Genomic DNA, 14,875 nt, shown 5'->3' on the forward strand with positions numbered 1-14,875 from the left:
GCAATTCTTCTGCCTCAGCCTCCTGAGTAGCTGGGATTACAGGCGCGCACCGGCTAATTTTTGTATTTTTAGCAGAGACGGGTTTCACCATGTTGGTCAGGCTGGTCCTCGAACTCCTGACATCGTGATCCGCCCGCCTCAGCCTCCCAAAGTGCTGGGATTACAGGCGTGAGCCACCCCACCGCGCCCAGCATCCTTTCCTTTATTTTCAGGAGAGACGTGGACAGTGCCCTACTTTTCTCGCCCCTAGTTGAACCGCCCAGCTTTCCTGACCCCAGCCACCACCGGCGCGAGGCTTTAGACAAAGGCCTCTAAGCGGCCTCTTTCCCTAATCACGCCAGCAACCCCCAGGAGACTGTTTCGAGAGGCTGCTGAGTGTGAGAAGTTCGTGGCGTTTGAAGCAAATCCCCAGGAGCCGAAGAGTTCGGCCAACAAAGCAACCCTCCCGTCTCCCTCCTCTCCTCTTCCTTTGTGGGGAAACGCACTGAAAGTCTGAAACGAAGGTGGCGCGGCCGGGACAAACCTGACCCTTCGACAGCCCCAGCCCCGCGCCCGCCCTCGCTCGGAGGGGAGGAGCGACGGCCACAATGGATCCTCCCGCAGGCTTTGTGCGCGCTCGGAATCCAGCTGTCGCCGCCCCGCAGAGCCCCCTGTCCCCGGAGGGCGCTCATTTCCGGGCCGCCCACCACCCGCGTAGCACAGGCTAGCTGCTGTCCCGGCAGAGCCTCCAGCCGTCCCGCCCGCTCCGTGGCCACCTGGCTCCAGTCACTCCCCGAAATGCCAGTCGACTTCACCGGGTACTGGAAGATGCTGGCCAACGAGAATTTCGAGGACTACCTGCGCGCGCTCGGTAAGCGCTGCCCGCCGCGCCCGGGGAGCTGCTCCAGGCCGCTCCCCAGAGCCCTCCCGAGCCGCAGCCCGCCCGCCGCGGCGAGCCGCTGTTCGGTGCTTCCGGACGCCTGAAAAGGCGTCCTCCGCTCCCAGGGCGGCCAGCAGGTTGCGGATTGGAAAATTCGGGGTTGTTAGGTTAACCGATGGCAAATGTCTGCTCGTTGGCCCTGGACGTGCGTAATTCCATTAGTAAAGCCGGGTTTGGTTTACTAGTTTTTGTTTTTAAACGGTTAACATAAGAGCAGGAAAGTTTGTTGGGGGTAGGGGAGGTACAGGCAGGCTGTGTGCTGAGACAGCCCGAGGCCAGCGGAAACCCTAAGTGTTCGCGGGCGGAGCGGGCTCCTGGGCTCCTCTACCTTGGGAACAGTTCTGTGAGTCTTCCTGCCAACTCTGCCGCTCTCTCTACCCGCAACCCCCCTGCCCCCGCAGACGTCAACGTTGCCTTGCGCAAAATAGCCAACTTGCTGAAGCCAGACAAAGAGATTGTGCAGGACGGTGACCATATGATCATCCGCACGCTGAGCACTTTTAGGAACTACATCATGGACTTCCAGGTTGGGAAGGAGTTTGAGGAGGATCTGACAGGCATTGATGACCGCAAGTGCATGGTGAGGATTCGCGTGCACCCGGTGTCTCCTGCCCGGGGGGCCTGACCAAGGGCTGGGCTAGTTCATCCGAGAGGGAGCAAGGGCCCTTGTGCTCTGAAGGTCTGAAAACACCTCCCACTCCCAGCCCCCATGGTGGGCAGCACCGACCCATGAAGCATCCTGCTCTCTCCACACTGGAAGGTGATGGTTATGAAGGCTGCCATGTGCTGTGTCTCCACTGCGTCCAGGCACTCTGCCGGGTGCTTTATGCACATGACTTCACCTAAGCCTCACACAACCTTTGAGGCAGATATGAACATGCCCATTTCACAGATGAAGAAACAGGCTCAAAGAGATGAAGTAACATGTCCAGAGTAGCACAGTTAGGGAACCTGGAGTTCAAAGCAAGTCTGTTGATGCTGTTCTCTGGCTCACTATGGGCTGGTGGAAGGAAAAGGCAAAGAAAGGAAAGAAAAAAGAAAAGCACGTAACCCCTTTGAAGTGTAAACTTTCTGTATGACCTAGTGTGAAGTCACTCCAGGAAGCCCGCGGGCACCTTGATCTCTGCTGGAAGCCCTCTGATCTGCCCATCCTTGCCCCAAAGCTGGGATTTGGCTTCTGGCCATCCCCTGCCCCACCCTGTCATCTAATGCCTGCTGAGCATTCTTTGAACTTTGCAGCTGACACCTAGTCAGTAAGTCAGTGCCCCAGCCCAGGCCTGAGGAAACAGCAATGGGGGAAGGGGAACTGCCAAGAGCTCCCCTCCCGCAAGGGTGGGAAGCTCCTGACCTAGGACACCCCAATTAGCACTGCAACAGCAGACTCCAGAAGGCCAGCCCCAGGCCTCCATCAACATTCTCTGGTTGCTGAGAGGTCAAGGTACTCTCCTTCTCCCTTCTATAGTCTTGGGTTCAGAACTGGCTTATGTTCATCCCAGAAGCTGCCTTGCTTATTGATGGGGTCCTCACCCACGCCCTCCCACAATCTACCAAGGGTCTTTACCACTGGTCTGCTATGTGTCCAGCACTGTGCTAGTCATCTGACAGCACAGCACAGTGAGGGAGGGATAAGTAACCCCATGTTATGCAGTGACTGAGGCTCAGAGAGAGGAAGAGACTTGTAAGAGATGAGACTTGTGTCCAAGGCCTTCTGATGTTGAAACTCACACTCCAGCTCTCTGCCAGCTTCTCTGCTGGTAGTCTGTGCAGAATCAAGATAGCTGAGGTCTGTTAGGATTGTAGTTGAAGGGATGCCCATGTCTGGGAATAGGTGTCTGGAGCCTGAATGACTCATCCCCCCACCTTGTTTATTCTTCTGAAGGCAGTCAGGACTGGTATCTGAGTCTGCTGTTTGGAATTATGAGGAAGAAGGGATCGTCAGCAGGGAGTGTCCTTGAAAGGACCACTAGTGGGAGAAAGCACCATTGTTGTAGGGAAATGTCAGGCTGTGCCTTTAAAAATCTCAAGGACTCTTAATCTGCAGGAAAGACTCACAATAGGGAAGGAGACCTTCAGATGGGATCTGCCTTTCTCATTACTACCCAAGGCCTGCTCCCTAGCACACCGCATGGAACTTTGCTCCTTAAGAATAATCCTTACCCCCACTCACTATCGTGGAACTCACAGATCACACTGAACCTTTATTTTGGGTCCACACAACTTTGGAATGTGCTGGCTTGTACTAATTGTCTTCAGTCTTTCCTTCCTTTCCTCATCCATTAACACATGAAACATTTATGGATCACCTAGTAATACCAGCAAATACAGTTCTCAGCGAGTGCTTACTATTGTGCCAGATGCTACTCAAACGTTACATTAACTGACTTAATCTTCACAACACCCTTTCCATCCTCATTTTACAGAAACGAAAACCACGGCAGGATTTCTTGCTGTGTGACCTTGGGGAGGTCCAGTCAACGCAGAGGGGGAATTTGCATTAACCGCTGCACTGAGCAAGCGGCTGTCCTCACGGGCTGCTCACCATGGCAGGCACAGGACAGCACGGCATGTCACAGGCCCTGATGTCCAGGAACGCAGTCTTTGCATGGAGGCAGGCACACCAACACTCACAACACAGTGTGGCAAAGAAAAGCCCAGGGGTGAGAGTGAGGGGACTGGGACTACCCAGAGAAGGGGATCCCAGAAGAACTTCTGAAAGAGGTGACTTCTGTGCTTCATTGTAAAATAAAGCGGGGAAGTGGAAGGGAGGGTTTTGGATACAAAGGAAAAGACAAGGGCCACCTTTTCTTCTCAATACAGTGTCGGTGTCAGCCGAGCGTCAAGCAGTAGTTGAGCAGACAGGGGAGACCAGCCACTGGACGAAGTCAGTGAAATCGGTCTAGGACACACAGTTCCTGTCACTGCCCCAGGACTCAGGAATACCCACTCTCAAGTAGACAGCCCTTCACTCACCTGTTGTGGCCCGTTGGGAGGTGGAACAGCCCCTCTGTTCTGCTCAAGCCTTCCTCCAGCCCCATGCAGTGCAGAGAAGCTGTTCTCTCTGGGCTGCCCGCTGGGTGGTGTGCAGCTTTAGACTTCGGGAAGGACATGGCTGGATAGGGGTGGGATGATAGAATTAGAGCAACTGTCAGGTCTGAGACTTGTGAGTGGAGGGGAGCTGGGTGCCCAGAGGCCACCCACTGAGCTCTCTGAGGGCCACTGGGGATGCTGGACAAGGTGGTTGCCAAAGGTAACTTTCACTGCTACCCCCTCTGCCTCACCCGGGGCACCCACCAGCCAGGAACAGTGACCCAGAGGAGTCTGTCCCCAGCATATTACAGGAGTCCTGTTCTCACTTGGGATCTTTCATTCATCTACTGTTTTCATTCCTCTCTGGACCCCACAAGCGTCTCATGGTGCTTCCGCTATCTGCAACCCCTGTGTCAATGAGACAAATCCCACACGCTTCCTGCCCTCACGGAGTTCAGTGTGAGGAGGAGGTGGACTGAAGCGGCCGGGCACGATGTAGCTGACAGTGTGCTGATACGGGCAGAGAAGCACTCCCTGCTCGGTCTGAGAGGTCAGGGAAGGTTCCCACAGGAAGTGGAGTCTGAACTGTGGCTTAAAGGATAGACAGGAAGTAGCCAGGCAAACAGAAAAGGGTTGAGAGAAAGGCCAAGGCCAAGAGCTGTCCCACACCAGGGCCTGGGCTTGGCCCTGGGGTCACAGAGGCAACAAGGCCTTCGGGACACCCAGGCCAGTGGAGGGGACGGGCACATCTTCAGGCCGTTACAGGCCAATGCATGATGGGAGCATGGTGGGCTGAGGAGCACACAGCTGGGAGTGGGAAAGCAGTGGCCAGGGAAAGTCCCAGAGGAAGTGACAGCTGAGAGGGGCCCTAAAGGACTAATTAGAGCAGATGTGGAGAATAGAATAAGAGCTTTCCAATAAGAGGGAACCACGTAGACAAAGGCTCAGGCCTGGCTGGGAGGGAGTTTCAGAGGTGAGAGAGGAGCAGTCTGCAGACTTCCGCGTGGCTGGAGGGCAAGACGCGGCTGGGAGAAAAGAGAGCCAGGAGAAGCTGACTGGGAGACTTGATGTGACCCTGACAGGCCTCTGTGAGCCCTTGCTGGGAGAGGTGTGGCCAGGCTGACATCCCTCCCCAAAGGGCAGAGGCTCACTCTGGCTCGGAGATCTCCGTTCCTGCCCCTTTTCCATGGGAACCTTATCTGTATTCTAGAACCGCAGCCAGAGGGTGAAACCCAGCCTGCAGATGTGTTTTGTTTGGCCTGTGCAATGTTTGAAAAACTTCAGAGTCAGTTGCCAATGACTGCCAAAGATTGTCAGATTTCAGAGAAAAATCTATATTTCTGGCTGTTCTTAACAAAAACAACAAGAAAAGGAAGGGCCCTGGAAATACTGGGCCCTCGTTTATTCCTGCACCGCATGCATCCCTGGAATATGTATGCTGCAGCTGCACCCTTTAGATGCTACATTTTCTAGTTTACCGCAGTCTTCAGCCCATCCTGTTACCTGAAGTCAAGGATCAAATGGCCATATGTCGCTGTTTGCACTGTGGGTTCCTTTAGAGCTGTGGGTCCCAAAGCAGAGGCAACAGGGAGCCTCTTAGAAATACAAATCCCCTGACCACGCCCCTGGCCTACTGAATCCGCAACCCTGGGAGTGGGGCCAGCTGTGTGACAATAAGCCCTCCAGGTGATTCTGATGCAACTAAAGCTTAAGAATCGCTGCTCTGGAGTAAAGAAACACACTCTATTCCTGTGTCTCTATTAAAAAAACGGAAAAACTGTAAAATTAAGTGCAGAGGGCCATGGACATGGAGAGGGCTGGTTTGGCCCAACACCTGAGACCTATGGACATTGCGTTTCAAGCCCAGAACCACCTGAAATAGCTCTGTGTTCTCTCCCCAGGTGGAGGGGTGGAGGGACTCAGATCTGGGCGGCTGTGCCTCGCTAGGCTCCCATTTCCAGTCTGATCTAATCAGATTTTATGTAACAGCAAACAGCAGGCGCTATTTTGGTAGAGATGTACAAAGGCTGGGCTCGGCTGAACAGACACAGGGCTTTTCTCCATTGCTTCCTGCACGCCTTTGTCCACCAGAACGTGCCATCAGGCCTGGCGAGGAACCAGCAGCGTTTGTTGAGTATAGCACATATGTGCCTTGGCAGGGTGGGAGCTCTTGAGAAAGAAAGGTACTCCGACTTCGGGTAGCGTTTTCTCACTCCTGAGCAAGGGACTGTCTCAGAATGATTTGGTTCTTTGTCTCGAAGTCCCCCCAGCATGAGCAGCTTTTGTGAGGGAAGACTAAGCCTCAGCCAGGAATCACAGCCATGAGCCTGGCCCTGTGGGGGTGGCAGAGGGGCCGTTTGTCATCCCCATGTCCAGGTCAGGTTTTTCCTGGAAGAGATGGCTTTGTTCACTCAGGGAACTGGCACCTCCCCCCGTGGCCGGAGCCTCAACTTCATATCCAGCCTTGAACTTAGGATGACCCCTCCACAGGGCCTGCCTTCTGCTCCCAACCCTCCGCCCCTCTGTCGCTTTCTTTGTTTTTATTATAAAAGGAAAATATTCAAATAGCACAAGAGAGTATGGGCTGAAAAGGGCCCCTTCCCCCACTTGGCCCCATTCCCACTCCCCAGAGGTTATCACTGTTACGATTACTTGTGGATCTGTCCGGAAACCTTCCTCAGACTTACAAGTTATCTATCTATTGACTGGGCAGTTGGTCATTGCCTCCATCTAAAACCAAAAGAAAGAAAGAAAGTAAAAGAAAAAAAGAGAAAGCAGGGAAGAATCCACTTCTCTACGTATTTTTTTAACTCAGTAATATTTCTTAGGCATTTTTCCATGTCAACACTTACAGATTTTCTAAGTTCTTTTTTAACCATCTATGTTTCTTTCCCATCCCTCCCTAGACTTCCTTACTTACATCCTTCTATCTCTCCATCCATCTATCCATCCCTCTAATTATATACAGTAATACATGAAATCCACCAAATCACTGTTAACACTTTGGTTTAAACTCTTGCCAGCTTTCTGATCTTATTCTTGACCCATTAAAGAGATTCTTTGGTTCTTATTAAAATACACACACACACACACACACACACACAGCCACTGGTTCTTATTAAAATACACACACACACACACACACACACACACACACACACACACACAGCCACTGGTTAAATTACCTCCCTGGGCTGTAGTGCTGAGAATGCCGTTGGATTTGGGAGCCTCTGAGAGCCGCCCCTGCCCAGATCAGGCACCCGGCATTCAGCTGGGCCCTTTCCAGGCTAGAAACACAGGATCTCTTTCATGTCTTAGCTAAAGTTCTCCGACCTTTGAAATCGGTGTCAGCAGTGTGCTTTTGAGGATTACAAAAAGAAGAATTAAAGCAACCCAAATAAAATTCACAAAGTAGCTTTCAAAAATCACACTGGTTTGTTGGGTTTTGGGTTTTGTTAGGCAGGAACAAAGGAAAATAACATCTACTAAATCTTCACTAAGTGCCATGCCTGCCCCAATTGCTTTTTGTACTTTTTCTTCTTTGGTCCCCCCAAGAAATGCTGTTCAGTAAGTATCATTATACTCATTTCACAGATGAGAATCTGAGGCTCAAAGAAGGAAAGCGCCTTTTTAGCCCAAGGTCACCGGCCTAGCTGGTGGCAGAGGAAGAATTTTAATTAGTCTGATTATAAAGCTCTCTAAACCAAGGTCTCCCACAGAGCTTTGCTGAAGGCCAGCACCTCAGTTCCTTCTTGTGAGCCTCCTCACAATCTGAAGGTAAGCCCAGGAAGTTTCCACAAGGCGTAGGATAAGTGAAAGGAGCAGTGCTATTAGAGGCAAAACATTTGGTTTTGAATGCTTCTCGATTATCTGACAGCGACCTTAAATGATTAGACACACTGCCTCTGTTTTCATATCCGCAAAACGGGCCTCTTAATTGCTGCTCAGCGTGTCTCACAAGGCAAAGCTGAGGGCCGTAGAGATAGTTCAGGGCACAGGGGCTTGGGAAGCCACAATGCTCTGTGCAGAACAGCGCCAGGGCCTGTGATACCCGAGACTGAGGGGCATGGCATAATCACTTATAATGGCCAGGTGCTTACTTAATGAATTACAGCTGTTTGTTTTCCTGATCAACATTGCTCCCCACTTCCCACCCAAGAGAAGCAACTTTTTCTTTATAGTGGGAATTACTCTTGCTCAACCTTTTGGGTGCTGGTGGGGCTGCAAATCATAGTCCACTGTCTCTTCTGGGACAAGCATGTTTTCCCAGGGTGATCACAGTGTCCCATGGCCTGTCACATACTTGTGCATGTGACCCAAGCTGGGCCAATCACCGTTTCCTGGGAGTTAATTTAGGAACCCTGAGAGACAGGTGAGTTCTGTTCCCTTAAAGGTTGATGAGCTGGTATGATGTAAGCTTGGAACTCTCTGAGGCCAGTCCCCTTACCCCACCTTCCTTGGCTGCATGGAAAAATCCAATTGAAGGAAAATAAAAGATGAGGCCAATACAGACAGAACACAACATTAGAGGGTTACTGGAGCTCCTGACACACCATTCCTAGATTTTCCATATACTTTAACCAATACATTTCCTTTCTTTCCCCTTAAGCTATGTGAATTGGTTTCCTGTCACTTGCATCTGAAAACATCCTAAGACATTCAAACTCCAGAGATCAAGGGTTAAGACCCACATAAGTTAGAGCAGTATTTCTCAAATTTGAGCATCTCTACCCCTAAAGTTTCTCACTGTGAAGGTCTGGGGTGAGGCTTGAGAACTTGTTTTTCTAACAAGTTCCCAGATGATGCCAATGTTGTTGGTTCAAGGACCATGCTTTCTACTAAAGAAAGAAAAACAAGGAAGCAGGCTGGCCTGTGCCTAGTTTCCTGTGATTTTCTCATTATTCAATGTAATAAGCCCGTGCTGGGGAACAAATGAGAATGAATAGGTGTAGCTCCGTCCCAGGGTCAGCGTAGTGGGGGATGTAGACTGCCTGGAGACATCAATCTTGCAGTAGTCCACAGTGGTTTGCAACAGAGGGTCCAAGTAAGTGATACTAATAGTGTGTGCAGGTGGATACGTGCAAGCTACAACAGAGCAATTAAGAGCTTTGACTTTAAGATGGATCTGAATTTGAATCCTGGTTCCACCATCCAGCTGTTTCCTTGGCAAGGGCACTTTATCCCCCTGAGCTTCAATGTCCTCATTTGTAAAAGGAGCTAAGATGAATGCCCACCTAATGGAGTTATGTGAGAATTAAATGTGGTAATGAATTATTTCTGTTTTCTATTGCTGTGTAACAAACTACTCTGAAACTTGGTGCCCTAAAGCAATAATATTTATTTTGTTCACAAATCTGCAATTTGAACAGGGCTCAGAGGGGATGCCTTGTCCCTGCTGCCTGCCCTGCCAGTGAGGATGTAGAGGATCCACTTTCCAGATGGCTAACTTACACTCACGCTCTGCTAGCTGCTTGGGCTTCCTCACAGCATGGCAGCTAGTTTCCAAAAATGAGAGTCTCAAGAGAACAAAGCAAGGCATTTTTTATGAGTTGCCTAGTCTTTTGAAGTCACATAGCAGTAGGTCTGCCATACTCTGTTGGTCAAAGCAGTCTTAGAGGACCCATCTTCCAGGGAGGGGACACAGACTCCATGTCTTAATAAGCATACAGGGAGGGGACACAGACTCCATATCTTAATAAGCATACAGCAAAGTTCTAGAAGAGCACATAGGGTGCCAGACACTTTAGCAAAGTTCAGTGTATTATATGCATGTGAGGCTGTTACCACAGTGCCTGGCACACAGTTCACATTCAGTGTGAACTGGGTATTGGAACACTAGTCTTTGGCTAAACTTTAAGGCTCTGTCAGGATTGGTCTATTTGTTTCTGATTAATCTGCAGGGGTGGGAGAGTGGGAGAGGAGTAGCCAGTGGTTCCTGGAGCCAGGCCTTTGTGATTGGGGCAAGAACTCCTCACCTCCCTAGGCCCAGGATGGGAGGCTGGAAGGGAAAAGGGGAGTCCTGTAGAAAGGTCTGTAAGTGCTGGGGTGGCCCAGACTTCACCTTCAGCCCTGCACCCCATTCCAAGTTCCAAAGAGATGTGTCTGAACAGTAGCTTGAAACCACTTTCTGAACTCAAGCTCAGTGTGGGAGCCTCCTTTGCTCTGGTCTACTATTCCTGGCTAGAATCTCTGGCCCTCACCAACCTTGGTCCGCTGGTGCCATGAGACTAGAACCAGAAGACATGAGTAGTCCAGAAGCCTTCTAGGTATCCAGAGGATGTTCACTAATGACCACAGCTAGGGTCCCCTTTGTTGGAAGAGAAAAGGGGGTTGAGGGAGTTTATGCCTTTCCCTGGACAGCCCACCCTCAGGGTGAGTAGTCCTCTAGAAACCAGCTGTGGCAGCCTAGGTTCTTTGCAGACTTCTCACTTGGACTCAGGGGTTTATTTGTATTTTTGACTTAGAGTTGATTGAAAACTCCTTTGAAGCCAAGGACTATGCACGATTCACTGTTGGTTTCTCCCTGGAAACCATTTTGTAGCTCTGTCATATAATGTGAGCTGTCCTAGAGTACACATGTGCACACAAAACACGCATGTACACTCACTGACCCATGTCCTCCAGAGAGAAACCCCAGGTCTATTCTGAAATTCTGCCATTAGAGTGCATTTATTTTAGTTAAATATTCAGTGACTTCATTAGGTATTTCCTTTAATATGCAAACACCTTAGGATGCTAGCTACATTTAATACAGGGATTAATGAGTTCTTCCTTTGTTCCTTCCTTTTCCCACCCTTCCCTCTTCCTTCCCTCTCTCATTCTTTAACAGAGGGTCCAAGGATAGCATAGGAATACTCTGGGAAATAACAGTATAAACAAGATGGGTGTGAAGGTGGGGATGGCAGGGAACTCAGGCTCCACAACCTACCTTTGCCAGCTTTACAGTGGAAATGGCCCTGCACTTAGGAAATTTAAAAAAATAATCTTCTCACAATGTGCAGTAAATCAGAAAACCACCTTACTCTTTGACTGAGGGATCTCACTTAGGGATTATATTTCAGGAAAATCATTCTGTTTGTACAAAGGTATCTGTTAGTCACTCTGTGATAATAATTCTCGACAACCCACATAAGCACAATCACTGTCTCAGGGCCTGCCCTGTCACTTTATGTTTGTTTAATCCCCTACAGTCCTGGATAGGAGGTGCTACTCTCGCATTTTACAGACAGGGAGCCAAAGGACCTGCCCAGGTTCACATTACTGGTTAATCATAGACTTGTGATCTGACTTCAGATGTCTCTGATTCCCTACTTTGTATGGTTTATAGAATAGGCTTCTCCTGCTGGTATTCCTAAATATCAAATAACTGTGGGTGGTTAGAAAGACTGTGGCTTTTTAATTCCGTAGACCACACGTAGCCATGTGAATGATCACTACGAAGATAAATGAAAGGTTTTTATAGGCGTTCAGTCACCAAGTTCCGTGGATTCTGCTTCTTAATATCTTCCCTGTTTTTCCTCATTCCCACTGCTCTGAACATCTCGTGCCAGTAATAATAATAACAATTAACATCTTTCGTGTTTACTGTGTGCCAGGCTCAGCGCTTTACATGGATTATTTCATTTAATTACTGCAGTATCTTCATGTTGATCTCCGTTTTACCATGCTCAACACTTCAGCCCATCCCTCCCTTTCTAAAAAGGAATCTGATCATGCTACTCCCCAACTCAAAATTCCCAAGGGCTCCCCAGTGCTGATGGGAAAAAGACAGGCGGGACTCAGGCTCTTCCGGTCATGACCCTGCCTGTTTCTTCAGCCCTGTTCCCTCCCTCACCTCCTATGCTTGGCCCCATCCTGCCATTTGTCGGTGCCTTCACTTGCCATCCTCTTTGCATCCCTCCACTCACTTCCCTAAGATGTTTCCTTGCCTCTTCCTCTGGGAGGAGAATTACCCACTGGTCAAGACCCAGCCCAGGCTTAACTACTGTTGATCCCGTCCTGATTCCCCATCCCACCACCATGCCCTTCATTTGCCTTGCAGCCTCTCCCTTTAGCTGCTGCTTTTAGGGCACCTATGATGCTAGTTAATGTGTGTGAGACTCTACACAGCAGCATCCACACCACCATGAGCTCAGCGAGCTCCAGTGTGTTTATTAAATGAACGTTAAGTGAACCTCAGAAATGCAAAAGGTCGTCATTGACCGTATCACTGCAAGGTACAATGGCCATTTAATAATAGCTCGTGTTTGCTAGGTATTCCATGTGCCAAAAATTCTTCTAAGCCCTTTCCATGCATTAATTCTTTTAATCCTCACAATAATTCTATTATGAAGGTGCCAAAATTCTTCCTATATTATACATGATGAAAATGACTCAGTCTGACGGAATTGTAACTGGTTCAGCTCCAGAGCTAGACCAGCTGGACCAGCCAGACTGTCATCTTTGGGATCTCATTTCTGCCCCTTACAAAGTGCGTGGCCTTATGCAGGTTGCATCACTTCTCTGTGCCTTTGCTTGTCTGTGAAATGGGGATAATTATGAAGTAAGGGATACCTGCTTCATGGTGAGGATTAGATAAACAGTCTATGGGAAAATCTACATTGCAACTGCTCTGTCAGTGTGAGCTGTTATTATTAATCCGCTCACACTGACCCATGACTTCCAGAAGACAAATTCTGGGGATAGTCAAATGTATGAAGGAGTTCCTGGCAAACCAGAGAAGAGCTAGCAGGATGATGAGAGTGGAGGCTGGCCTAAAAAGGCACGTGCCTCTCCGCACCCACAGGGCCCAGGCTGGGCTAGGCCAAGAGCAGAGGGGGACTATTGCTTACTCTGCATTTTGTGTATTTTGCACTGAAATAGGTCCTTGAAACCCCTTATTTCATTTCTTTTTTTGAGACGGGAGTTTCACTCTTGTTGCCCAGGCTGGAGTGCAATGGCACCATCTCGGCTCACCACAACCTCTGCCTCCTGGGTTCAAGCGATTCTCCTATCACAGCCTCCCGAGTAGCTGGGATTACAGGTATACACCACCATGCCTGACTAATTTTTTGTATTTTTAGCAGAGACTGGGTTTCTCCATGTTGGTCAGTCTGGTCTCGAACTCCCGACCACAGGTGATCCGCTAGCCTTGGCCTCCCAAAGTGCTGGGATTGCAGGTGTAAGCCACCGCCCCTGGCCTCCCTTGTTTCATTTCATCCTGTTGGCTCCGCTCTGTAACAGGGCTTACTAGCCCCATTTTGCAGATGAGTAAATGGAGGCTGAGAGGTAGAGTAAACTGCTTTGGTCACCCAGCAAGAAAGAAGTGGGGACAGACTGCAGTTCAGGTCTACCTCTACCCAAGGCTATCATTGGGTCCCTCTTGAATGCCCAGCTTGGCAGGCAGGCCATTGCCCCATGGCTGGGCCAGACCAGGTCCGCAGCCAGCCAGGTGATATTCAGTGGCCACAGTATTCATGCCAGCAAAATGTTCATGTGGGAACAGTAGGCAGACCATGGGCCCAGAGCTGGGCAGAGGGGATTTACACCATGTCTTATACTATTCCTAGTTGCATGCCTTAGAGTATAGAGCCTAAGCACTCTGAGCCTTAGAGACTCAGGGTCAAATCACTCCAAGAGCTAATCCCTTTCTATAAGGCTTATCTGTGAGGAATAAGCAGCCACATTGCCTGGAGAAAGCAGGGTGTTCATTCCAAGAGTGCCACTAGAATGTTTTCTGCTATTCATCTATTCAACAAATAGTAATGCACATTTTCTCTGCCACAGATTCTAACATGGGGGCTGATATCCTGCAGTGAATATAAGGATCCCAGACCCAAGTTGTTCACCAAGAGATCCTGACATGCTCACTCTTCCCTGGTTACCTGGTTACTGATCTAGCATCTCTTATCTTCTGGGACCCATTTATTTCTATTTGCCTTGAAATATGTATGTATATAAAATAGAGGCCAGTAATTCCCATGGAAGAGTTGAGGCCTTCAGTGCCCCTCATAAGCACTCTTTAACAGGATGCCCCCTTTCTTATTCTTATTCTCCCAACCTACCCTCCAGTCCCACCCCCCTGCCTGTGCTGGTGGAACTGATAACACACCAATTCCTTTTACTGGCTCCAGGTAGCAAATCCAGCACTGCCTGCAAATGAGCAGTATCTGGGTTTTCCATGGCACCAGGTTTGGCCAGCTGGAGCACAAAGACATGCAGTGAGGAAGAGAGGCTATGAGCAATCTCCCCAGTAAATTCTGTCGGAGGTACAGGATCAGCCTTCATGGAAAGGGTCAACCAACAGAGTTAAGCTGGCCAAAACCTATGCAACTGCTTGTGCTGTTCCCTTTGCCTTTGACTGAGACTCCCTTGTTCTTCTTCCTCTTTCCACTCTTTTTTTTTCTGAGACAGTTTCACTCTTGTTGCCCAGGCTGGAATGCAATTGTGTGATCTTGAATCACTGCAACCTCCACCTCCTGGGTTCAAGTGAGTCTTCTGCCTCAGCCTCCCAAATACCTGGGATACAGGCACGTGCCACCATGCCTGGCTAATTTTGCATTTTTAGTAGAAACGGGGTTTCACTATGTTGGTCAGGCTGGTCTCAATCTCCTGACCTCAGGTGATCCTCCTGCTTTGACCTCCCAAAGTGCTGGGATTACAGGCAGGAGCCACTGCACCCAGCCCCTCTTTCCACTCTTTACGCTGACTCCCATGGTGTTTTCTGGTATCACTCCCAGCATGACTTCTAGCCTTACCTCTTCCAGGAAGCCTTCCCTGATGGGCCTCTTTCTCCACCATAGAGGCTATCAAAGTGCCTTCTGAATTCCATAACCTCCAGCACCTGTCTACCAGTACTTACCATTCTGCTGCCATTTTCTTACCTTCTTCTCAGGTAGTCTGTGAGCCCTCAAGAACAGGCCACTTGCCCTACCTCCCTCTCTCCAGCAC

The 14,875-nt window shown here is 49.6% G+C and overlaps 1 protein-coding gene across 1 annotated transcript in view; it reads left to right on the forward strand.

Annotated features, from left to right (window-relative positions):
• Window positions 1-482: 482 nt before the first annotated feature.
• RBP1 (retinol binding protein 1) overlaps window positions 483-14,875 on the forward strand; it is a 25,326-nt gene continuing 10,933 nt past the window's right edge. The window contains exons 1-2 of the mRNA XM_032264933.1: window positions 483-850; window positions 1,321-1,499. Of these exons, the coding sequence (XP_032120824.1) occupies window positions 778-850; window positions 1,321-1,499 (252 nt within the window). The 5' untranslated portion in view covers window positions 483-777. The remainder of the gene's footprint in view (window positions 851-1,320; window positions 1,500-14,875) is intronic.

Source organism: Sapajus apella, unplaced genomic scaffold (assembly GCF_009761245.1).
Source record: "Sapajus apella isolate SASKATOON/1434 unplaced genomic scaffold, GSC_monkey_1.0 scaffold4, whole genome shotgun sequence".
NCBI lineage: Eukaryota > Metazoa > Chordata > Mammalia > Primates > Cebidae > Sapajus > Sapajus apella.